Source organism: Stomoxys calcitrans, chromosome 3 (assembly GCF_963082655.1).
Source record: "Stomoxys calcitrans chromosome 3, idStoCalc2.1, whole genome shotgun sequence".
Classification (NCBI taxonomy): domain Eukaryota; kingdom Metazoa; phylum Arthropoda; class Insecta; order Diptera; family Muscidae; genus Stomoxys; species Stomoxys calcitrans.
The window spans coordinates 195,244,493-195,271,872 of NC_081554.1; the positions used below are offsets into that span (position 1 = coordinate 195,244,493).

Sequence of the window (27,380 nt, forward strand, 5' to 3'; positions counted from 1 at the left end):
TTGGTCCTTTATATACCTTAGTAAGAAAAAGTGTAGAAGAAGAAAGAAAGATAAGATGGAAGAGGTACGGAAGTGCACACGTATTTAAAGGCAGATTTTTTGATGGGCTTAGTTTTTTAGGACAGCAGAAATGGTTGACCATTGTGTCCAAACATCATATAAAAAAAATTATTCCCAATGAACATTCTTTTCACGGAACAAGGGCAAACTTGTCACGTATCAATGAGTGCTTTCCGATTCAAGTTTAAGCTCAATGATAAGGGCCTCCTTTTTATAGCCAATTCCGAACACCGTGCCGCTGTGCCACAGCTCTTTGGGGAGAAGTGTGAACATGGCATAGTATCTCACAAATGTCGCCAGCATTGGGAGGGGATAAACAGCGCTGAATTTTTTTCTGATGTTCACGCGAGGATTTGAACCCAGCATCATAGGCGGACATGCTATCAAGGGGCTCAAGAAATACAATCGGGAGATTAGTTTATCTGATAGCTATATCGCGTCATGATTCAGATCATACTAGGCACCTATGTTGGTGGTCGTAGTCATTGTGTAAAATGTCATCTACATCGGAAAAGAATGGCGCTATCTAGAGGCTCAACATGTCGTATTAATGAATCGGTTCATATGTGGGCTATATGTAATATATCTAACCTAACAAGGTCCATTTGCAACCCCAATTGTGATTTTATGGCTAGATCGACTCTGAATGTCAAGACGATCAATAATTTATGTACTCTATATGGTCAATGTTTCGAGGTGTTACAAACGGAATGACTAGATTAGTATATCCCTATCATAGGTAGGGCGTATGAAAAGTAATAAAAATGTTGAATATGTGATGCGAATTGGCATTAAGGAACAGGGGAAAACTTCTCACGCACCACTGAGTGGTTTCCGATTCAAGTTTAAGCTCAAAAATTAAGGGCCTGCTTTTTATAGCCGCATCCAAACAGCGTGCCGCAGTAATACACCTCTTTGGGGAGAAGTTTGACCATAGGGGGGTACATAGCCCACCCCCCAGAGGCCTTTCTACGCTTATAATGGTAATCCCAAAAACACGATTTTTTTTTTTTGTATAAATTTTGCGCAAGCAACTTAAGGGGAACGCCCCACCCAAACGGGCATGCTTACAGATTGGGACAATATGGGTATCAAATTAAAGATATTTGAAAGTTTGTGAATATGATATAAAAATTAGACCCAAGATATTGGGAGGGGCCGGCTTCACCCAATATGGTGCTCAACTAAACGGTTTTTGACAATAAAATACGAACCTGCCTAGTCTAAGTAATTGGGGGAAAATTTTTTAAAACTTTTTAAAAAATTTTTTTTTTTTTTTTTAATTAAAAAAAAAAATTAAATAAAAATGCTCTAAATAATGAAAAAACGAAATGTCATCAAAATCGGACAAGGAAATCGAGGGTCAGACGTTTATGGGTTAATTAAACACCTTAAATACCTTGCACTTCTTAAGGGAGTTAATCCATTTTGCTAATCGCCTGATGCCCTAGCTTATCCCAGTGTAATAGAATAGCGGTATTCCTACATTGCCAATGCAAGTATTAACTTAACAAATTTTATTATAACCCGTTGTGAATTTGTGAACATTCTCTTTCCCATTTAATCCAAATATCATTGAGTGCAATGTACCCATTTCACCCCAGCCAAGGCCATTGGATTTTCTTTTCGCTGGCAACAGGTGATATCATATCATTTGCATTTCCACAACCAGCAATTAATGTTATATGACACCTTAATTACTTGGGGGCCCAAAAGAGAAAAAGGCCAAAAATATAAAAGTCCATTACATCATATTGTACTCTCCCAATGTTTAGACTTGCTGCATAATCATTTTAAAAAAGTCTAAATATAATTCTCTTTAATGATGACACGTCGCTCTAATCACTCACCCAATTGTAGGATGATGTTTTTTTTTATGTCCATAATTAAATGTCTATTAGTCACTGCACCAAATTAAATCGAAGCTGAAATTAAAATGGCATATATTTAAAAAAAAAAAAAAAAACAAAAACAAAAAACCCCCCAACAGACATAGACCCAGAGGCAAAGCCAAAGGCCACACAGTAGCCTGGTGGTGAAACAATTAAAGCGAAAAGTTACACTCAATTCAAACACATAAAATTTTTCTCATCATTGTGATTATTGGACCAAATGTGAGAATTTCTATTGTAATGAATGAGTTTGGAAAAAAACCAAAACAAAAATTGATTATATGCTTCGCTTGATGTCTAAAGACATAAAGGCTAGTTAAACTAGAGCGAAATGTATGCGAAAATTGATTAGATTAGAAAGAGACTTCTAAAATCAATACTTGTTCTAAATAAAGCTTGCATTTTGGATATGAATCAGTTGAGTCTGGCTAAAATATCTGGTAACTCTGCACTCGTTCCATGGTGGAGGGTATTAAAATTGAATATTTATCTTTTATAAACTTTCTTAAGGCTCCTTATTATACCCACCACTGAACGATGGCGATATATTCATTTTGTCATTCCGATTGCAACACATCGAAATATCCATTTCCATAAGCCATGTCTTGATCGCTCTAGCCATGTCCGTTCGCCTGTCTTTTGAAATCACGCTATAGATATTGAAAATGATAGTTAACAAGTAAAAGCGTGCTAAGTTCGGCCGGGCCGAATCTTATATACCCTCCACCATGGATCGCATTTGTCGAGTTCTTTTCCCGGCATCTCTTCTTAGGCAAAAAAAGATATAAGAAAAGAGTTGCTCTGCTATTAAAACGATATCAAGATATGGTCCGGTTCGGACCACAATTAAATTATATGTTGGAGACCTGTGTAAAATTTCAGCCAATTCGTATAAGAATTGCGCCCATTGGGGCTCACGAAGTAAAATAGAGAGAACGATTTACACGGGATCTGTATCGGGCTATAGACCGATTCAGACCATAATAAACAACGTTTGTTGATGGTCATGAGAGGATCCATCGTACAAAATTTCAGGCATATCGGATAATAATTGCGACCTCTAGGGGTCAAGAAGTCAAGATCCCAGATCGGTTTATATGGCAGCTATATCAGGTTATGAACCGATTTGAACCTTATTTGACACAGCCAAATCGGATAAGAATTGCGCACTCTAGAGGGTCAAGAAGTCAAGACCCAAGATCGGTTTATATGGTAGCTATATCAGGTTATGGACCGATTTGAACCATACTTGGCACAGTTGTTGAGTATCATAACAAAACACGTCGTGCAAAATTTAATTCCAATCGGATAAGAATTGCGCCCTCTAGAGGGTCAAGAAGTCAAGACCCAAGATCGGTTTATATGGTAGCTATATCAGGTTATGGACCGATTTGAACCATACTTGGCACTGTTGTTGGATATAATAAGAAAACACGTCGTGCAAAATTTCATCCCAATCGGATAAGAATTGCGCACTCTAGAGGCTCAAGAAGTCAAGACCCAAGATCGGTTTATATGGCAGCTATATCAGGTTATGAACCGATTTGAACCATACTTGGCACAATTGTTGGATATCATAAAAAAACACGCCGTACAAAATTTCATTCGAATCGGATAAGAATTGCGCACTCTAGAGGCTCAAGAAGTCAAGACCCAAGATCGGTTTATATGGCAGCTATATCGAAACATGGACCGATATGGCCCATTTACAATACCAACCGACCTACACTAATAAGAAGTATTTGTGCAAAATTTCAAGCGGCTAGCTTTACTCCTTCGGAAGTTAGCGTGCTTTCGACAGACAGACGGACGGACGGACGGACGGACGGACGGACGGACGGACGGACGGACGGACGGACGGACGGACGGACGGACGGACGGACGGACGGACGGACGGACAGACGGACGGACATGGCTAGATCGACATAAAATGTCACGACGATCAAGAATATATATACTTTATGGGGTCTCAGACGAATATTTCGAGTAGTTACAAACAGAATGACGAAATTAGTATACCCCCCATCTTATGGTGGAGGGTATAAAAATGGCGTTGGCTAGGTCATGTTGTCAGAATGGATGAAGAAGCACCAGCAAAGAAGTCTTTTGAGGGCATACAGGGTGTTACACGCAAACCGGAACGACCAAAAGCCCGATGGAAAGATCAAGTGGTGGGAGACACCACGCTATTCTACGTTCGGCTAGTGGAAGAAATTTTTTGTCATAGCCAATTAAACTAACATTAAAAATAAACACATTGAACTGAAACTTTGCACCGATTTTTTTTTTGTCTATAGGCAGGTTAAGTTCGAAGATGGCTATATCGGACTATATTTTCAAATAGCCCCCATATAGATCGATCTGCCAGATTTAACCCTTTATCGTCAGACCCTCGATTCCCTTGTCCGATTTAGATGAAATTTCACATATTCATTATGTAGAGCATTCATATTGACAAAGTAACTTTTTTTCAAACATTTTTAACAAGGAATAAAACAAAAACAAGTAAAAAGGTGTTAAGTTCGGCAGGGCCGAACTTTGGATACCCGTCAAAATCCGGTGAGAAATGCATACCTTATGCCCCTTAGCAGCTATATCGAAATATGTTCCGATTTGGACCAAATACTTATAAGTACAAGTCATTGCTTAATTGTGAATAGCAAAATATTGGTCTTTTTAGTAGCTATGTCTAAAAATAAACCAATCTGAACCATATACGATACGTATGTCGAAAAGCCTAACATATGTCACTGTATAAAATTTCAGTGAAAGCGGATTATAAATGCGCCTTTTATGGGCCCAAGATATTAAATCGAGATATCGGTCTATATGGCAACTATATCCAAATCTGGACCTATCTGAGCCATATTGCAGAAGTGTGTCGAAGGGCCTAACTTAACTCACTGTCCCAAATTTCGGCGACATCGGACAATAAATGCGCCTTTTAAGGGCGCAAGACCTAAAATCAAGAGATCGATCTATATGGCAGCTATTTGCAACACTGGACCGATCTTTGCCATATTGCAGAAGTATGTCGAAGGTCTTAACTTAACTCACTGTCCCAAATTTCGGCGACATCGGACAATAAATGCGCCTTTTATGGGTCCAAAACCTTAAATTGAGAGATCGGTCTATATGGCAGCTATATCCAAATCGAGACCGATATGTGCCATATTGCAGAATATATCGAGGTGTTTAACCTACATCATTGTCACAAATTCCGGCGACATCGGACAATAAATGCGCCTTTTATGGGTCCAAAATCTTAAATCGAGAGATCGGTCTATATGGCAGCTATATCAAAATCTGAACAGATCTAGGCCAAATTATAGTTGGTTGTCGAGTGGCTTAATACAACTCACTGTCCTAAATTTTAGCAAAATCGGATAATAAATGTGGCTTTTATGGGCCTAAGAACCTAAATCGACGGATCGGTCTATATGACAGCTATATTCAAATCTGGACCGATCTGGGCCAAATTGAAGAAGGATGTCGAAGGGCCTAACACAACTCACTGTACCTTATGTACCCTTCACCATGGATCGCTTTTGTCTTTGAATGACTTTTTCAATATATACATATGAGCAACATCAAGTTATTGACCGAAATGGACCGTTTTTTGTCATAACTGTTAGAAGTCAAAAAAAAATATCACCTCCAAAATTTCAGGCAAATCGAGTAAAAATTGCGCCCTCCAGTGGCTCACAGTGTCAAATTGGGAGATCGGTTTATATGACAGCTATATATTTAGACCATACTTGGCACAGTTGTTAGAAGTCATTCCGTAACGATATATGCAAAATGTAAGCCAAATTGGATAAGAATGTCGCCCTCTAGAAGCTCAAGAAGTGTAATCGGGAGATCAGTTTATATGGCGGTTATATCTGGTTATAAAGTGATTTAGAAGATATTTGACACAGCTGTGAGAAGTCATTCCTTAACGATTTGTGCAAAATTTCAGCCAAATCTGATAAAGATTGCGCCCTCTAGACGCTCAAGAGGTCTAATCAGGAGATCGGTTTATATGACAGATATATCAGGTTATGAACCGATTTGAACCATAACACAGTTGTTGGAAGTGATACCAGAACACCATTTGCAAAATTTCAGCCAAATCGCATAATAACTGCGGCCTCTAGAGGCTCAAGAAGTCAAGTTCCAAGATCAGTTTATATGGGAGCTATATCAGGTTATGGATCGATTAGCATCGTACTTGGCATGGATATGGGAAGTCTTAAGAGAAGTATTTGCTCCAAATGTCAGCCAAATCGGACAAAAATTGCGGTTTGTAAGGACTCAATAAGTCATATCGGGAGATTGGTTTATATGGGAGCTAAATCGGATGAAAAATGTTTTTTTTTATGGCCTGAATACTCTATATCGGGAGATCGGTCCATATAGCAGCTATTTCCAAATATGGTCCGATCTCGACTATATTCAACAAAAAGATTTAGAGGAGTATTGGAACTCGCTGTGTGTGTGAAATAGGATGAAAAATGCTCTTTTTTTAGGCTCATTACACAATATTGGGAGATGGGTATATATGGCAGCTGTATCCAATTGTGATCCGATCTGCACCACATTAGACAAAAATAGGAAGGGGTCTACCAGAACACTCTGCCAAATTTCTTCGAATTCGAATAAGAAATGGATGGTTTATGGCTTCAATACCCTATATCGACAGATGGGGTGGTCAGTCTAAGGGCAGCTAAACCAGATATAGTCCGATCTAAACCGCACTGAATGAATAGGGATCTACCAGATTTCACTGTGCCAAATTTCATCGAAATCGGATGAAAAACGACCAATGTATTGCCTGAAGACTTTAATTCTGGAGATCGGTCTATATAGCGGCTATATAAATCTAAAATCCGACTTTATGAGATCAGAAGGTCAGGTTTATATACAAAGACTACGAAATCAATAAAAATTGTTTGGGAAATTTTCTTATACCTAAGATATCTGCAAAATTATACTCAAATAAATACCCAAAAAAGGTAATTATTGGGTATTTATCCAATAAATACCCAAGCGTTGGGTATTTACCCGGTAGAAGTCCATCTCTTAACATTCCATAAGAAACTGGGAAAAACTTCTCACATATCACTGAGTGCTGTCCGATTCAAATTTGAAGCTCGTAGAAAAGGGACCTCCTTTTCTAAAGCCGAGTCCGAACGGAGTGCCACAGTGCGACACCTTTTTAGGGTGAAGTTTTACATGACATAGTACCTCACAAATGTCGCCAGCACTTGGAGGGGATAACCACCGCTGAAAATTTTTTTCTTATGTTCTCGCCAGGATTCGAACCTAGGCGTTCAGCGTCATAGGCGGAAATGCTAACCTCTGCGCTACGGTGGTGACTTCTTCTATAGTCTCCAAAACAAATATGGTCCGAATCGGTTCAGAACCTGATATAGCTCCAATAGCAAGCAATTCTTATCTGTTATCTTTTGTTTGACAAATGCCATCCATGGTGGAGGGTATTTATGATTCGGTCCGCCCGAACGATTTTACTTCTTTTAAGACTGTCTTTATTTATTCAAAATTCAATGTTTTCGTATTCCTTTTTGATGCCTAAGGCCCTTTTTTGACATGGCCCAAAATAAATCAAAATAATATGTTTTGTTTTTCCCCCCGCTGTGAGAATGAAACCAGTTTCAACGTTTATAGATGTGGAAATTAACCATTAGCGATTAACAATTTAGACTTCACCGAAGACTAATGATGTCGGTCAGATTTTATTGTGTGTTTCTTTATCAAAATTTCTAAATTGTCAGATGAAGGCAGAGGATTTAAATGAAATGGAATATGGGCAAAATAAAACACCACAAAGAAAACCCTAAGGGGGATATGTGGAAGTTGTAGAAAAAACGGACAAATAAATCCATAAAACATATTTCGTGTCATTTCGTTTAGAGTTCAACACTTTTTTATTGTTTTTGGTAAAATGTGTGGGGAAGGGGGTAGCTATAAAAGTGTCTTGGCTTTGATATCAGACATAATTTGTTTACCTGAAGTATCTGTCTGTCTGTCTATTTATTTATCCGTCCTTCCATACATGCTTTTATGGCTGTCATATAACTGAGACATTCATGGAGACGTTGTTCGATACTCTCACAACTTGCTGTCTGTCTGTCTGTCTGCCTGCTTTGGTGGATCAACAGCCGCACAGCTGCAAACAAAGCATATGCTCCGCATTGTGCGAGGCTGTGTTGTGTCTCTTCTGACGTAGTACAACCAACCTGGGCAGGTTATATCCAGATATGACTACCTCAATGCAGATTAATACTCGTTTAAAATACTCAACGATGATAATTGAGAGAGTAATGACATGCATATCTCAAAGCTAAGATGAGAAACCCCCCAAACAACAGCAACAACAACACAACGACAAACAAAGCCCACGGCACCACACAGTGACACTGAGGCATAATATGGTCAATACCCACCAGGTCTGTGAGAATGCTTAACTGAGGCCTATAAATTAAGCCGCAAAGGACCGAGAGGGGAGCATTAAGGTGATAAGTAGCTATAAAGGGGGTTTCGGTTTGCTGAATTGTTGTTTTAAATTCACAAAACTGTGCTAAACGCTGGTCTGTGGCAAAAATTATTAACCATTTTTATTTTGTTATTTTTTAATTTCTTATAACAATAACTTCCGATTGCCCACTCCATGAGTTGACTCGAATTATGTTAACTTGTTTGTGCATTACCATGAAATTGTTAATTTTAGCTAATTGTTGTTGTTGCCATGCTAATTGCATTAATTTTGAAAAATAGCCAATTCCATAGGCAGACAGACACACGTATCGACGTCAAGCTTCAAGATCAACAATCTCCACAAAAACGAATTTAGAATCAAAACAGAATTTTTCGTATGAATTTTTACGGTTTATGCCGAATTGCCATATTGTATTTAGAAATGTATTAGTTAACGTTTTCTAATTGTTGTTGTAGACGTTGATGTTGTTGTTTAGAGCTGTTTTATTTTTAATACAAAAAAAAAACACAAGATTTGGTAGTTAGACACATATATTAAATGTGATTGATTAGAGGGGGTAAATTAATTGAAAAAGAAGAAAAAAAAAGAAAATCAGACAAGTAAACCAACTCCTTAAAAACAAGTAAAAAACGCATTCAGTTTGGTAGTGTTGAAGTTTATTTATGGAAAATTTATTTTATATGGAAAATTTAAGCCCAATTGGGTGATAATAGCAGCTTCATGGAGCTCAAGAAGTCAAGTCGAAGGACCACTTTGTATGCCGAAAAGCCTTATACAAGCCAAAGTTAAAAACTTCAGAGGAACCGGGAAATAAATGTGCCTTTTGTGGGCTATGGGCCCTAAAATAGCTGATCGATCTTTATTAACAGATATATCTCAGTATGGTCATATGTAGATTATACTCGGTTCGGATATCGGGAGACCTTGTGGAACTTATTTTTACAAATTTTAGTGAAATCGCCAAATAAAATTTTATCGAAATACACATCGAAATATCAATTTCCGACGCTACAAAGTATATATATTTCGGATCATAAATAATAAAATTCTAAGACGATTTAACCATGTCCGTGTGTCTGTCCGTCTGTCCGTCTATTTGTTGTAATCACTCTAGAGCCTTAAAAAATTGAGATATTGAGCTGAAATTTGGCACAGATTTGTGCCAAATACGCTGATAAAGTTCTTGAACGGGCCAAATCGGACCATATTTGGATATAGCTGCTATATAGACCGATCTGCCGATAAAGGTTCTAATGCCCATAATTGCTTTATTTTTTATCCGATTTAACTGAAATTTGAAACAGTAAGTAGTTTGAACCGATATCTGACCCAAATATGGTTCAGATCGGCCTATATTTATATATAGCTGCCATATATACCGATCTGCCGATAAAGGGTCTGAAGCCCATAAAAGCTTTATTTTTTTAATCGATTTCGCTGAAATTTTAAACAGTGAGTTGTTTTAGACCTACCGACATTTGATCCAAATATGGCTCTGATCGGACTATATTTAGATATAGCTGCCATATAGACCGATCTCGCCAATTTAGGGTCTGAATCCCAAAAAATCTTTATTTTTTAACCGATTTTGCTGAAATTTAAAACTGTGAGTAGTTTTACGCCTTTCAACATAGGACCCAAATATTGTTCAGATCGGACTATATTTAGATATAGCTGTCATATAGACCGATCTGTCGATAAAGGGTCTGAAGCCCATAACAGCTCTATTCATTACTCGATTTCGCTGAAATTTTAAACAGTGGGTTATTTTAAGCCTCCCGACATCTGACCTAAAAATGGATAAAAACGGACTATATTTAGATATAGACCGGACCATATAAACCGATCTCCCGATTAAGGGTATGAAGCCCATAAAAGCTTTATTTTTTAACCCATATCGCTGAAATTTGAAACTGTGAGTAGTTTTACGCCTCCCAACATCCGACTCAAGTATGGTTTGGATCGGATGTATTCAGATATAGCTGCCATATAGACCGTTATGCCTAGTTAGTGTCTTTATCCATTAACGACGAATGGATAGAGAAATACCCAGAAATAGAGCTGCCTCAGAAAAAACCTAGCTGGAGTTAGGAAAGCTGGAGTTTATATTGGTGTAAAGTAGACGAATGAAAGTTTTTAAAAAAAATCTCCCGTCATATAAGGTCATGTCTTGGCGGACAATTGGCTTGTCGAACATGGCCAGATCGACTCAGAATTTCGAGACGTTCAAAATTGTATATTCTTTAAGGGGTCGTACATCCTATGGTAGTGGGCATTAAAAGCGGATAAATCCTCCTCCCCCACTTTTAAATTACCCTTCAGTTTCTTAATTCAATTCTTTTTCATCATTGTTGTTGTTGTAGCAGTGTGATGTATACTGAGACGGACGGACGGTAATGGCCAGAGCGACTCATAATTTCAAGACGGTCAAATTTTTATATTCTTTATGGAGTTGCAGATCCTATGGTAGCGGGGATCAAAAGCAGATAAATCCCCCTCCCCCACTTTTACCCTTACCCTTCAATTTCTTAATTCAATTCTTTTTAATTGTTGTTGTAGCAGTGTGATGTACACTGAGGTGGCAACACTTGTCTATGAAGGACTCCTTTGGGTCAATCCGGTACATACAACCGACTGCCATGGGATTGCTTTCTCATTTTAATCGGTGTGAATGCATCACGAGATCGTATTCTCTGTTCCCTGAGACAACTGACCCACTCTAATATCCATATTATTATAAACATTAGAATTCATGAATATTTTCTCAAGGAATATAGAACAAATGTTTTATATTCTTTCGACATCTTTCATTATATGACGTCATTGGCTTGTTCGGTTTTTTTTTCTGTCTGGCCGGCTGTCTCAGCGTCGATCAGTAAGTAGCAACAACAAAAAATTTTTTAACATAAATTTAAGCCAAAAAAAAAACGAAAGAAGAGAAAAGCATTTCTCTACTAGCCTTATGTTGATATGCGACCATTGTATTCAAATTAAAACACATACACACAAAGCCTTCCATTTTACAAACACACATGCACAGAAGATAGACTAAAATACAATATTTGTATAATAAGCAAAACAAAAACTAAACTAAAAATTATTCTGTATTCAGTCAGTATTGACAATAAACATATTCAAAAATTTTCAAGATTTTAAATGCCCAAATGTTCATAAATTTCAAATGTTGAAAAACAGAAGCATTCCCCCCACATTGTACAGAAAGCCTTTGCGAATTGAATTTGGGTGGGCTGCTAGTTGGGTTACATCAGGCAAATGTTTGGGACCAAAATGAAAAAAAAAACACCAAGTACTTGATTGACGCTCATATGGAATTTTTAAGATTCATAATTCACAAATTTTGTGTAAAAAGTTTATTTTAAAGTATATAAGACGTAAATCGAGTCACAAGTGTTGGCGCATTTCATAAAAATAGATATTTTTGTTAGTGCTCATCTGGCCATATGTGTCTGTGCTACAATGAACATGAGCAATAGTTGGCCTTTCAAATAAATATTCAGTCCCACACACACACACAACGTTGACTTACCCATAAAAAGTTGAATAATAAGGATTGCCTTGCACGCTTAATAATGCATGCAGCTTATCAACCCTTCAATGGCCATTGGGTGTGTTTCCAATCCGTGACCTAATATAATATGTATCAAGTTCATAGCAAAGAACTCGGAAATAGGGCAACTCTACAAATATGGGTCAGCATGTGGAATGTGTTTAAATACAGGGATGTGGTGTGAAAATTGTGTTGTTGTCTTTCAAAAATATTTTAATAATAAAATTTTCTTGTGAGTTCCGTTACTCGCTGTGAATACTAAAAGTTTGCCTATGAATGTTAAGTGTAAAAACGCGATTAGTTTGGGCATTCATAGCAGAAGATAGGAATAGTAGGAATACTGTAGCTCTGTATTTAACTAAGTTTCTTTGTTTGTTTGTCCAATCCGTATAGACCCAAAAAAACGGCTGAACCGATATTCTTACAACTTTTTGAGGATTTGAACAGTAGTTGGAAGGGGACATTAGGAATACAGTACATCCGCCGTTGAGTATCATACAACAAGTCATAGTAGAAGGGGACAGTAGGAATACAGTACATCCGCAGTTGATTATCATACCAGTCATAATAGAAAGGAACAATAGGAATACAGTGCATCTGCAGTTGATTATCATACTACCAGTCATAGTAGAAGAGGACAGTAGCAATACAATTATTCAGTCTTAGTAGAATTTAGAATTTACGAGTCATAGTAGAAGGGGACAGTAGAAATATATTACATCCGCAGTTGATTATCATACTACCATTCATAGTAGAAGGGGACAGTTGGAATGCAGTACATCCGCAATTGATTATAATATTACCAATCATAGTTGAAGAGGACAGTAGCAATACAATTATTCAGTCTTAGTAGAATTTAGAATTTACGAATTTTAGTAGAATCGAACAGTAGAAATATATAACATCCGCAGTTGAATATCATACTGTCAGTCATAGTAGAAGGGGCCAGTAGAAATACAGTACATCCGCAGTTGATTATCATTCCAGTCATAGTAGAAGGGGTCAGAAGGAATACGGTTCATCCGCAGTTGATTATCATACTACCAGTCATAGTTGAAGAGGACAGTAGTAATACAATTATTCAGTCTTAGAAGAATTTGGAATTAACGAGTCTTAGTAGAACCGAACAATAGAAATATTTAACAAATAGTAGGATTACAGTAAATCTATAGTTGATTATCATAACAGACATAGTACAAGCGGTCAGTAAGAATACAGTTCATCCGCAGTGGATTATCATACTACCAGTCATGGTAGAAAAGGACAGTAGCAATACAATTATTCAGTCTTAGTAGAATTTAGAAGTTATGAGTCTTAGTAGAATCGAATAGTAGAAATATATTGTATTACATCCGCAGTTGAATATCATACTACCAGTCATAGTAGAAGGGGACTGTAGGAATACAGTACATCCGCAGTTGATTATCATACCAGTCATTGTACAAAGGAACAGTAGGAATACAGTACATCCGCAGTTGATTATAATACTACCAATCTTAGTAGAAAGGGATAGCAGGATTACAGTACATCTATAGTTGATTATCATAACAGACATAGTGGAAGGGAAGAGTAGGAATACAGTTCATCCGCAGTTGATTATCATACTAACAGTCATAGTAGAAGAGGACAGTAGAAATACAGTAATTCTATTATGAGTCTTAGTAGAATGGAACAGTGGGAATACAGTAATTTCGTAATTGAATAAATTTTTCATTTTTTTTAATTGGCAGTTCCAATAGAGTTCTAAGTTTTTGATATTTGAAGGGAAAGCGGCATTAGCATAGAAAAGTCTCTGGGGTATGGGCTAAGCAGCACCCAGAAAAGTTTTAGCCCCTCCAAACACTTGGACTTGTTTCGCTTACGGAGTGCGGGCAAGCGGACCCTTCCCAAAAAGACTATGTTATTAGCAATATTTCCTATGACATGTCTTTGGATAAAAAAAACGAGCTAATTTCCTCGCATATGATTCATAGGCTTCTAAAATTAGTATTTTATTGTTTATTGTTAACACATTTCAGTGTCCTCCCTAATAGCCTTAAAAGAAGATCTGACTTTGCTATGATGAAAAAAAAAAATATTTTTATTATTATTCCTCTGTCGCATAAATGCATGTTTAGTGATACTTAAATCTAATTATATGTAATTTGTATTCAAATTCTTTACGGCATTTATGTTGACAAGTCCTTAACAGATAGATAGTGTTACCAATTCTACTGCTGCATTTTGCCCTCTTTTGTTTTCTTTCTATCTTATTTACATTTGTATTCCAACAAGTCTAAATATTTAGTTGGCGCCAAAGGGGCCATTAACCAACAAACGCTCCTTGCATACGTCATATTTAGTCAATGGCTAGGGGAGGTGGTAAAACCATTATCACCATATTTCCACGCAGAGAGGCAAGTCAGTTACAACCATTACACACCACAATAGATGTGAAAGGAAATACTCACAAACTAAACCAAATATTTACGGGTCGTTTTAGACAACGATGTCGTCATCTAACCTGCATGATGAGTCTGTGGCCTGTTGCGATAAATGTAAACTAGCCCCCATATCCTGCCAGACTAGAAACTGTGAACTGTATGTCATGAACAGACTAAATGGCTATATGGGGGCAGACGCCATCACAGACATAACAGTAGACACTGACTGGGAGAGGGAATTAAATAAAAAAGCAATAAGATTTAATCGAAGAGTAGATAAACATGAAATGGTTTTGGAATTTTGAGGAAAATAAAGAATCTGTTGATTCCCAATAAAAATTTAGTTATGCCTGCAAGGACATATTTAAAAACGAAACAAACACTAGCAAGTTCCTAGCCTACAGTCTTTGCCAATTAACAGTCATTGCTAATCATAACCTAAACTTTCGCTTTGGGGTTTTTGTTTTTTAGAGCGCACAATAAGCAGATTGCTGTCTTAGGTGTATGTCCATAGTGGCATGGGGCTGACTAATATCCTCACCCTCTTTTCAACCTAACCTAACCTAGACTTTCTCTTAATATTCACAAACGTTCAATTGTTTTAAAACAAGGTACACCACAAAGTGTTACAATGATCATATTCGGGGCCTTGTTGCGAGTTTTAAAGATTGGCGGAGGTTATGTTACGGAATAGCTAATTTATTTGCACATTCATTAACCTAACAATAACAAAGGCGTTGGAAGAAAAACTCTTCTTTGCGGGAGTCTACAATGGCGGTTTGACTTATAGAGGTATTAGTAGAGGACAGTAGGAATATAGTAAATGTGAAAGAAATACTTTCAGAATATATCTGGTATTGGAAGAAAAACTGTAATTTCTGGGAGTCAAAAGCGGGTAGTGGTAGGGGGCAGTAGGAATATAGTAATTTTGATAGAAATACTATGAGAATATATTTGTTATTAAACTAGTTGTTAGTCTTGGCAAATATACATCTTATAATGTTTTGGCGGTTAGTAGTAGGAGACAGTAGGAATATAGCCATTTTGTTATTCTATGGAAAAAAAACTATATTTGTTAAAAACCTATGATGCTAACTTTAATAAGTATACCTATTCTTCGGATTTTGTCATATAGTAGTAGGGTACAGTAGGAATATAGTAATTTGTGTAATTTGTAATTGAATATAATTGAAAGAAAATCTCTTACGTTTGCAAGTTAGTTTGAAGTAGCAAATAGAGTACAGTAGTAGAGGACAGTAGGAATATAGTAATTTTGGTTTTGTGTTGGAGAAAAAACCATAATTGTAAGAAGCATTAGATATTAACTTATTACATAGTTCTTTTTCAAGGAATTTACCATATAGTAGTAGGGCACAGTAGGAATGTAATAATTTTTTAATGGCATTAAAAAAAAAAACTGTATAAATAAGCAACCTAAAATGTTAGTTTGGGCAACTATATGTAGTCTAATTATTTTGAGATATAGTAGTAGGGAAATCTAGGAATGTACAATAGTAATATAGTAAAAAAGGGTAAAGTGTGGGTAAAAAATAAAAAGGAATAAAAATATAACATAACAAAAACTGTTTAGAAAAAAATAAAAAGATTATTTAAAAAAAAAATACCCTCTGCAATGGCGGTGGGTATAAAAAGAGTCATATCTAAAAAATAGATAAAATTCTTCGGTAATCCTGAAAAGAAGCCTGAAAAGACCTGAAAAACCCTGTTCCGGTTTTCGAAAACAAAAAAAAATTGTTGTGTCTATATTTTCGAAGTCCTTTTCTTTTATGGTTTGATATAATTTGCTGCTCCTCTTACTTCCTATAGAAATTTGATAAGAAAATGCTTTCCAACATATTGGGTTGCCCAAAAAGTAATTGCGGATTTTTTAAAAGAAAGTAAATGCATTTTTAATAAAACTTAGAATGAATTTTTAATCAAATAAACTTTTTTACACTTTTTTTCTAAAGCAAGCTAAAAGTAACAGCTGATAACTGACAGAAGAAAGAATGCAATTACAGAGTCACAAGCTGTGAAAAAATTTGTCAACGCCGACTATATGAAAAATCCGCAATTACTTTTTGGGCAACCCAATGAATATGTCAAGGTTTGCAAGAAATAAGTCAAACAGATTTTTTCGTTGTGCATTTTCGAAAACCGGAACAGGCCTAAGTTATTAGATTAATCAAATTGTCGTATATTATTGTTTTCAAAACCCGCACAAGTATATAATAGTAGGGGACAGTAGGAATGTTTGATACATTCCTACTGTTTTTTTTTTAATACATTTTTTCCAAGCTCAGCAATTGATTTGATACTAATACTTACAACATGTTGACTCAGCCCTTATTATCATGTCCTAACCATTCCTTTACCCATATGATGAAAGATTTACTCTGGGGATTTTATCCCTTGTCACTTTGTCATACGTGCCCCAATATTAAAAGTGACATTTTATTTTATGACAAATCAACCACTTTCAGTTCAATCCCTCTCATCCGGCACATGGATATGGGACAAATGCATCATCATCATCATGACAATTCGCAAGCTATCAGTTGTAATTTAAAACACATGACCTCCATAGATGCCACAAAAAAATAAAAGGAAATTGTGTCCAAATGTATTCGTAGACATTTATGTAACAACTATCCACGTGAATAAAACATATCTACCAGCCAGTCAGAAATTAAAGTCCACATCTTTGTATGTAAAACAATTTTCATAGGTTTATTTCATATAAATGGGGCATTCCATGGTAAACATGAAAGGAACCTATCAGATATGCTATTGGCGAATATAAACAAAGTTGAAGTTTAGGCTGTAGTGCACAAGGGCAGGAAACCAATTCTCCAAAGATCAATCGTTTTGACTGCTTTTGTAGTCTCCAAACACTTCTCTGGCTTTTACAAACCAATACGCATATCAACTGTTTACCAGAACTGTTTATAATACTGCCAAATTAAGCCTATACCAAGTTCATTCCAAATCCTGGTCCCCAACTACATACAGATTATGACCCATCACCATTATTCCGATTCATCGTGGAGTAACCCATTTTAAAGTTAACATCAACAAAGCGTTTGTATGTACAGAGATTTTCATTATTTGTACTTGTAATAGAAACCTTGGCATTGGCGGCATAGTTTATACAACAACCGCAAAAAAGCAAACATTTGCAATGGCAGCGTTAAAAGTGGCAGCAGTAACAGCTCAGACGCGTTTTTTGTTTGTTTTCAATTTTCATCACATCAAAACCTAGTCACAGACAAAACAAAAAAACTAGGAACAAAACTTTTGATTATGAACTGGGCACTCCCCAAAAAAAAGAGAACAACCACTGACGAAAAAAAAACCAGCAGAACTGTTTTCCTCTTACGGATGAATAGATGGACCTATGCAAAAATATCTGTGACGCATTAGATCAACCCACCTTGCTGGCTGGTTGGCAGGTCGCTTGCTGGGTTGTTGGGCTGGTTGGGTACCATTTTGTTGTTGTTGTTGTTGTAGGCTATTTACATTTGTAATAAATATATTTTGTTGTTGCTCTTATTGCTTTTTTTTTTGTAATCTACTACCGTCTGTATTTTAAGTGGTTCGGACTTACATAAAGTCGTAAGCGTAGAACTTAAATCAAGTGACTACTATTTGTTGTTGGCTAAAAATATGGCACCGAAATGTTGTTATTTCCTTATTTGTCGATACCGTTTTCCATGACAATATGGTAAACGTGTTAATTTACAATTACAATTTATTTTCTATCTCCATAAAATTTTTTGTAATTTGCTAAATAAAAATTCTAACAATTCATTTTGCAAAACCGCAGTCATATTTATTCATTCATAAGCATATTTAAATAATGTTTAAATGGCAAATGGAATAACTAACAAAAGAAGTGAAAAGAGAATTTAAACAAAGAAGTTTTGTTAATCCTTTTAAGACTGCTAAAAACATGAAATTGAAAAATGAACTGTGCCATACCTATTGGTATTGGTATTGTCGAAGTCAATGGCATTCCTACTAACCAAAATATTATAGAATATAAACCAAAAATGAATTTTAGTTACTAAAAGCTGAAATTTTTTGAAAAAAATACATTTTACAGAAATTTTCTTTAATAGTAGATGGAGACTGTAGGAATATGGCAAAAGAATTTTAGCTTAAAAAGTAAAATAACACTTAGGATGACTTATCCAAACCTAATTTATCTTATAAGAAACCTGTCTAGGTCGTATATTGTGATGTTAATATCAACTAAATACTCTCTGTCAAAATCATAATATAGACAAAAACAGTCAAGTTTTCAAAAATAGGTAAAATAGCACAAATAAATAAAATAAAAATAACTGATGCGAACCGAATACATCCAATTATGAACCTATATACGCCGTGCTTGGTAATGTCAACATCTCTGAAATTCCTACTGTCCCTACCTACTATCTTAAATATTGTATATTTTAATAAAAAAAAAAATCGGATTAACTATGTCTGGGTAAAATGCTACTAAATATAGCGCATCTAAACCAATTTACTCCAATCTTTTTGATGTCGTTTTCGACAACATTCCTACTGTCCCTACCTATCTTTGGTCAAATTTGAATATTTTATCTAAAAATCAAGTTGACTAAGCCAAAAACTTGTGCAAATATATATTTAACAGTGATTTTGAAAATCAGTAGATGGGGACAGTAGGAATGGTTAGGACAGACAGATTATCCTTTGGTGGAAGGTATAAAAGTACTGCACACTGGTGTTGCCATATGGCAATCCTCAGTTTAATCGATAAAAAAAGTCAAAATATATGAAAATTATCACTAAAAACATCAAACAACACTTTGGAAATCTTTTCAGAAAGCAAAATATTTTACATAACTTTTTTTTTTTAAATCAAAGTAATATCAATAATTACCACAAGCACCTGTAAAAATGAAAATTTTGCCCATGAACATTCCACAGAAGCAAACTTCTCACATATCAATGAGAGCAGTCCGATTCAAGTTTAAGCTCAATGCAGTGCAGTACGACACCTCTATGGAGAGAAGTTTTATATGGCATAGTACCTCACAAATGTTGCCAGCATTAGGAGGGGAAAACCAGCACTTAACATTTTTTCTGATGGTCTCGCCAGGATTCGAACCCAGGCATTCAGCGTCATAGCTGGACAAGCCAACCCCTGCGCTACGGTGGCCTCCGAGATAAACACCCGTAAATTTGTCAATTTTTGCATTTTTTTTAAAGTCCAATCACAAGACTTAAATAAACCACCAATTGTTAGACAGAGACACTTCTCCCCTTTCAGAGAGAGAGAGGAGAGAGTTTTGCAAGAAAGCTGTGTGTACCTTTGCGTTGCCATATGTCAACACCAGGGCGAAGTAAGAGCGTGCTAAGTTCGGCCGGGCCGAATCTTACATACCCTCCACCATGGATTGGATTTGTCGAGTTCTATGCGCGGTATCTCGCTTTAGGCAAACAAAGAATATTGAATAAGAACTGTTATGCTTTTGGAGCTATATCAAGTTATAGTCTGATTCGGACCATAAATGAATGCTGAACATTGTAGAAGTCATTGTGTAATATTTCAGTTCATTCGGATAAGAATTGCGCCTTATAGCTGCTCAAAAAGCAAAATCGGGAAATAGGTTTATATGGGAGCTGTATCAAGCTATAGAACGATTCGGACCATATTGGACACGTATGTTGAAAATCATGAAAGAAGACGTTGTACAAAATTTTTCCAAAACGGAAGAGAATTGCGCCCTCTAGAGGCTCGAGAAGACAAGATCTCAGATCGGTTCATATGGCAGCTGTATCAGGTTATTTACGGATTTGCGCCATACTTAGCACAGTTATCGGAAGTCATAACACCTCATGCAAAATTTTAGACAAAGCGGATGAGAATTGCGCCCTCTAGAGGCTCAAGAAGTCAAGACCAAAGATCGGTTTATATGGCAGCTATATCAAAACATGGACCGATTTTAGCCATACTTAGCGCAGTTGTTGGAAGTCAACATCTCAGATCGGTTTATATGGCAGCTATATCAGGTTATTTACCGATTTTCGCCATACTTAGCACAGTTATCGGAAGTCATAATAAAACACCACGTGCAAAATTTCATTCAAATCGGACAAGAATTGCGCCCTCCAGAGGCTCAAGAATTGAAGAACCAAGATCGGTTTATATGGCAGCCATATCAAAACATGGACCGATTTGGCCCATTTACAATCCCAACCGGCCTACACTAATAAAAAATATTTGTGCAAAACTTCAAGCGGCTAGCTTTACTCCTTCGAAAGTTAGCGTGCTTTCGGACGGACGGACAGACGGACGTACATGACTAGATCGATTTAAAATGACATGACGATCAAGAATATATATATCTTATGGGGTCTCTGACGCATATTTCGAGGTGTTACAAACAGAATGATGAAATTAGTATACCCCCATTCTATGGTGGAGGGTATATAAAGACTAAGAAAGACAGATCCGAACCGAACCGATTGTATATAATTATGAACCTATCTACGACTTACTATTAAATGTCAGCATCAAAAACATTCATCCAGTTCCTATTTACTTTTTGTAAATTTTGAATATTTTACCTAAATAATCAAATTGACTATAAATTGTGAATAAACATTTCACAGTACCCTTGAAGATTAGTAGATGGGGACAGTAGGATTATGTTACCCAAAATAAAAGTAGAAAAATTAAAAAAAAATACCTTAAGTTGGTCCAATTTTGCTTTACTTACCACCCAATGCACATTTTATAAAGTTTTGAGAAACTTTTACAACTTCAGCAACATTCCTACGGTTCTTACCTACTCTCTCTCAAGATTATAGTTTACTAAATTAAGGTAACAAACACTAAGTATGGCCAAGTTGTACCAATTATATATAATTACGAACGTATTCACATTCTTTTTTGTATGTCAGCATTAATGACATTCCTACTGTTCCTACCTATTTTTGGGGAAATTTTAATATTTTGCAGAAAAAATCGTGGTGACTAAATATAACAAAAAAAACTGTGCAAATGAATATTTCAAAGTGGTTTTGGCAAATTAGTAGATGGGGACAGTAGGAATATGTAAAAAAATAGAAAAACGTTTCGTTAGTCGTATTTTGCCTACTCTCCACCCAATACATATTTTTTCTAAAGTTTTGAGAAACCACACCGAACATACTCGTTTATGTCAACTTCAATAACATCCCTACAGTTCTTCCCTACTCACTGACAAAATCATAGTTCACTAAACTAGGATAAAAAGGACTAAGTGTGGCCTAATCGAGCCAATTATATATAATTATGAACCTATCTATGCCCTACATGGTGATGCAATTTTCAACGATATTCCTACTGTTCCCACCTACTTTTGGTGAAATTTGAATATTTTATCAAAATAAATCAAATTGAGAAAGTATAAGCTCAACAAACATTGTAGAAAAGATTTTGAAAAAATAGTAGGTAGGGACAGTAGGAATATGTCGGACCAAGTCGTAAGATTTTGTAGTAAGATTTTGGAAAAAATAGTAGTACGAATATGTCGGACCAAGTACGAATATATCGGACCAAGTCGAATGGTGCCTATATCTATTTTGAAAAACCTCGTGAAGCATCATTATATATCATAACATCCACCATGTCCTATACCATTTTATGAATATTTCTCTTATGCCAAATCGTTTTTCTTTATTTCCTTGCAGGTCAACTTTTGACATTTTATGCAATTTTCTACATTGTGTTAGCTGGTCTATTCGCAATTTGTATGCGTACTCTACTCGGCACACTGGACGATAGGGAGCCCAAATGGCAATTGGAAAGATCTTTAATTGGCACAAATCCTGGCATGGGTTTTCGTCCCCTCAGCGATGATACTGCTCGTGGTTCTCTCATTCAATTCGATATAACCAAAAACGAAGAGAAACAATATTGGATTAATCTTATGGATGAATTCATGAAAGGTAAGTGCATTGAAACTTCTTACTGTTGAAAAAGGTTAACCAAAGAAACTAATTAAATTAATTTTCCCAGATTACAAAGATACAGTGCCCAGCAATAAAACCACCTGCTCCTTCTCTGAGCGCAAGGACGTGTGCAGCGTTAACATTGAACAATTGGGCAACTGCTCACCCAGTCATTCGTATGGCTATAACAATTCAAAACCCTGTGTGTTCCTAAAACTAAACAAAATCTACAATTGGTTGCCCGAATACTATGATAATCCCGCAGAATTGCCAGAAGATATGCCACAACAGTTGAAAGAACATATTGCCAAAGTACCTGCGAATGAGGTAAAAAAAAAGTTTTTCTAAAACTCTTTGTCAAAAAATAGTACAAAGCTAAATTAATTGTCTTATGAACATTCAATTGAGGAAATGGGAACACTTCTCTCATATTATTTTATACATTTAATATTTAGTATTTTGTTGTATATTTTATTATTATACCCACCACCCAAGGATGAGGTTATACTAATCTAGTCATTCCGTTTGCAACACCTCGAAATATTGATCTGGGATCCAACAAAGTATATCGCGGAAAGATAGCCGCTTGCACAGATGCTTAATATTGATATAGGTCGTTTAGAATTGCAAATGGGCCATATCGGTTCAGATTTTGATATAGCCCCCATATTAACCGATCTCCCGATTTGACTTCTCGAGCAATTTTCGTCCGATTCAGCTAAAATTTTGCTCGTTATGACTGTCATGACTTCCAACAACTGTGTCAAGTACGGTCCGAATCGGTCTATAACCTGACATAGGTCCCATATAAACGATCTCCGGATTTGACTTTATGAGCCCTTACAAGCAGGAATTTATGTGCGATTTGGCTGAAATTTTGCACGTTCTGTTATGACTTCCAACAACTGTGCCAAGTATGGTCCAAATCGGTCTATAACCTGATATAGCTCCCATATAAATCGATCTCCCGATTTGACTTCTTGAGCCCTTACAAGCCGCAATTTTTGTCCGATTTGGCTGAAATTTTGCATATAATGTTCTGTTTTGAATGTAGTGTAGTGTTCTGTTATGACTTCTAAATACTGTGCGAAGTACCGTCTAAATCGATCTATAATCTGATATAGCTCCCATATAAACCGATCTCCTGATTTGACTTCTGGAGCACTAACAAGCCGCAATTTTTGTCCGATTTGACTGAATTGGAGCATGCAATGTTTTGTTATGGCTTTCAATAACTGTGGTCCAAATCGGTCTATAATTTGTTATAGCTCCCATATAAACCGATCTCCCGATTTGACTTTTTGAGCCCTTACAAGCCCCATTTTTTGTCCGATTTGACTGAAATTTTGCATGCGATGTTCTGGGTCGGCTTCCAACAACTGCACCAAATATGGTCCACATCACTCTATACCCTGATATTGCTTCCGGTCTCTCGATAAACCTTGTTCGGTTCCGCTTGTAGCGCTTCGAAATATTCGAAAGTCCCCATAAAGTATATTTATTCCTGATCGTCATGATATTTTACGTCAATCTAGCCATGTCCGTGCGCTCGAAGGAGTGAAGCAAGGCGGCTGAAATTTTGCATAAGTAGTTCTTATTTATGTAGGTCGTTTGGGATTGCAAATCGGTCCAAAATCTGATATAGCTTCCAAATAAACTGATCGCCCAAATATACTTCTTAAGCCGCTAAAGGCCGATGACTTTTCCTATGATGTTGTTGTAGCTGTGTGTTGTACACTGAGTCGGCAGCCCTTGGCGATGGAGAACTCCATCGGGTCAATTCGGTACGTTCAACTGGCTAAGACATCCAAAATATGTACCATGTTTGGCTCTTATCGATCCTTAACCATATAAAGCTTCTATATAAACTGATCTCCCGAATTTACTTCTTGAGGCTCTAGAGGAGTCGATTCTTATCCTAGCATATAAAAAACCCATGGGGATTTCTTGTTATGACCTCACATTATCCTTTTTTAGTTTCTGCCTCTAAAGAGAACCCGTACATATTGTTGATCAGCGTAAAAATCTGAGAAGATCTAGCCATGTCCGTTGGTCTGTCTGTCCGTCCGTCTGTCTGTTGAATAACTCTACAGTCTTTAAAAGTAGAAATATTGAGCTGAAACTTTGCACAGATTCTTTTTTTGTCTATAAGCAGGTTAAGTTGGAAGATGGGCTATATCGGACTATATCTTGATATCGCCCCCATATAGACCGATCCGCCGATTTAGGGTCTTAGGCCCATAAAAGCCACATTTATTATCTCATTTTGCTCTAATTTAGGTCAGTGAGTTGTGTTAGGCCCTTCGACATCCTTCCTCGATTTGGCCCAGATCTGTCCAGATTCGCATAAAGCTGCCATGTAGACCGACCCGCCATTTTAGGGTCTTAGGCCCTTAAAGCCATATTTATTATCCGATTTTGAAATTTGAGCCAGTGAGTTGTGTTAGGCTCTTCAGCAACTTTCTGCAATTTGGCCCAGATCGGTCCAGATTTGGATATAAATGCCATATAGACCGATCCGCTGATTTAGGGTCTAAGGCCCATAAAAGGTACATTTATTATCTGATTTTGCTGAAATTTGGGACAGTGAGTTTTGTTAGGCCCTTGGTCAGCCCTCTTCAATCGGTTCAGATTTGGATATAGCTCCATATAGATCGATTTCTCGATTTAAGGTTTTGGGGCTATAAAAAGCAAATTTATTGTTCGATGTCGCCGAAATTTGGGAGAGTGAGTTGTGTTAGGCCCTTCGACACAATTTAGCTCACATCGGTCCGGATTTGGATATAGCTGCCATATATACCGATCCGCCGATTTAAGGTCTTAGGCCGATAAAAGCAGCACTAATTATCCGATTTTGCTGAAATTTGGGACAGTGAGTTGTGTTAGGCCCTTCGACATCCTCCTTCAATTTGGTCCCGATCGGTTCAGATTTGGATATAACTGCCATATAGATCGATTTATCGATTTAAGCTTATAGGGCTATAAAAAGCGCATTTATTGTCCGATGTCGCCTAAATTTGGGACAGTGAGTTAAGTTAAGCCCCTCGACATACTTCTGTAATATGGCACAGATCGGTCCACATTTGGATATAGCTGTCATATTAACCGATCGATTTAAGGTCTTGGGCCAATAAAAGGCACATTTATTGTCCGATGTCGACATACTTCTGCAATATGGCACAGATCGGTCCACATTTGGATATAGCTGTTATATAGACCGACCTCTTGATTTAAGGTCTTGCGCTCATTAAAGGTGCATTTAATGTCCGATATCGCCGAAATTTAGGACAGTGAGTTGGGTTAGGCTTTTCGACATTTTTCTGAATCTTGGCCCAAAATCGGTCCAGATGTGGATATAGCTGCCATATAGACCGAGATTTCGATGTAAAGTCTTGGCCCCATAAAAGGCTCATCTATAATCCGATTTCACTGAAATTTGATACAGTGTCTTATATTAGGCTTTTCGACATCCGCGTAGTATATGGTTCAGATCGGTTTACTTTTAGATATAGTTACTAAAAAGACCAATATTTTGTTATACACAATTGAACAATGATTGGTACTTATTAGTGTTTGGTCCAAATCGGAACATATTTCGATATAGCTGCTATGGGGCATAAGGTATGGATTTTTCACCGGATTTTAACGAAAGGTGGTTTACATATGTACCCGAGGTAGTGGGTATCCAACTTGTTTTTGTTTAATTTTTACTTCTTTTTGTTAAATTTATTTTCTGAATTTTTTTTATATTATTAAATTTTGTTTAGTTTTATAGTTTATATTTTATTCTTTTTTTTGCGGTTTATTTCCGTTTTATATGAATTTTCTCTTTCTCGTATGAATTTTTCTAAAAATTTCTTTGTTTATATCTTCTCCCTACAGCGTCAACAAGTCTGGGTAACCTGTGATGGTCTCAACGCCCTGGATAAGGAAAAATTCGGTTCAGTTCAATACTATCCTTCCCAAGGTTTCCCTTCCTACTACTATCCCTTCACAAATCAAGAGGGCTATTTGAGTCCTTTGATTGCAGTGCAATTTGAAAAATTGCCCCTCGACCAGATGATTGCCATTGAATGCCGTGCCTGGGCTAAAAATATTGAATACGTTGGCAGCGCCCGCGATCGTCAAGGCTCTGTGACCTTCCAACTCTATCTTGATACCAAAGCATAAATGCGCAGCAAAAAGCTAGCAGCGGAAAACGCAATTCAAAAAGAAAAAAAACTCAGCAAGACCAACATCAACCACAGAGAAATAAATACCACTAACACCTCTTAGTTCTGACACTTTAAATCTGTAGCCTGAAAGAAAAATCAAAGCAAGACCAGAAAAAAACAGAAAATAACAGAAACTTGACAGTTTCACAGCTCTTCTACCCCCTGCCGGCTTCATCATCAACAATAACCACAAGAACATCAACATTCAACATTTTCCCTTGATTGAACCGTGTCGGTTCCGGTAGTTATACATCCTAGTACATAGATCTATACATTGTATACTCTGCTTATATGTTAACACCACCACCACCATAATGTCTATGTGTTATGGAAAAATAACGTTAATAGTTATAAACAAAAGAGAAAAAAAAAACTATATAAGAATGTTAACAACCGCCTCTAGGATTTTTACCCACAATGTGAAAGCATCAAATGAAACGAAACTAATGTCCAAAGTGATTTTACTTCTAGTAGGAAGACAGATAGACTCTTTACACACACACACACACATACATATATGCATAGCGGTCACTCAGAACATAACAAAAAGAGCGCTATAAAAAATCTTATTTTCAATATGTGAAAAGAAAATCCTAAAACAGTTTTATGTATGTACAGATTAAGTTAACAAAAAATCTTACAACAATGAGGAAAAGTCGTATTTCTGCCATTAGATTCTCGCCCATCATCTCGCCCTTTAGCATCATACCGACCCGATTTCAATAGACCTTTTCGGCTAAACATAAAGCAAAA

General features: G+C 36.6%; 1 protein-coding gene across 2 annotated transcripts in view; it reads left to right on the top strand.

Moving 5' to 3' along the window:
- LOC106082016 (sodium/potassium-transporting ATPase subunit beta-1) overlaps positions 1–27,074 on the top strand; it is a 67,085-nt gene extending 40,011 nt beyond the window's left edge. For both annotated transcript variants that reach the window (XM_013244355.2, XM_013244429.2), the window contains exons 3-5: positions 22,153–22,410; positions 22,481–22,740; positions 26,296–27,074. In XM_013244355.2, coding sequence (XP_013099809.1) covers positions 22,153–22,410; positions 22,481–22,740; positions 26,296–26,583 — 806 coding nt within the window. In that variant the 3' untranslated portion in view covers positions 26,584–27,074. The remainder of the gene's footprint in view (positions 1–22,152; positions 22,411–22,480; positions 22,741–26,295) is intronic.
- The last annotated feature ends 306 nt before the right edge of the window (positions 27,075–27,380 follow it).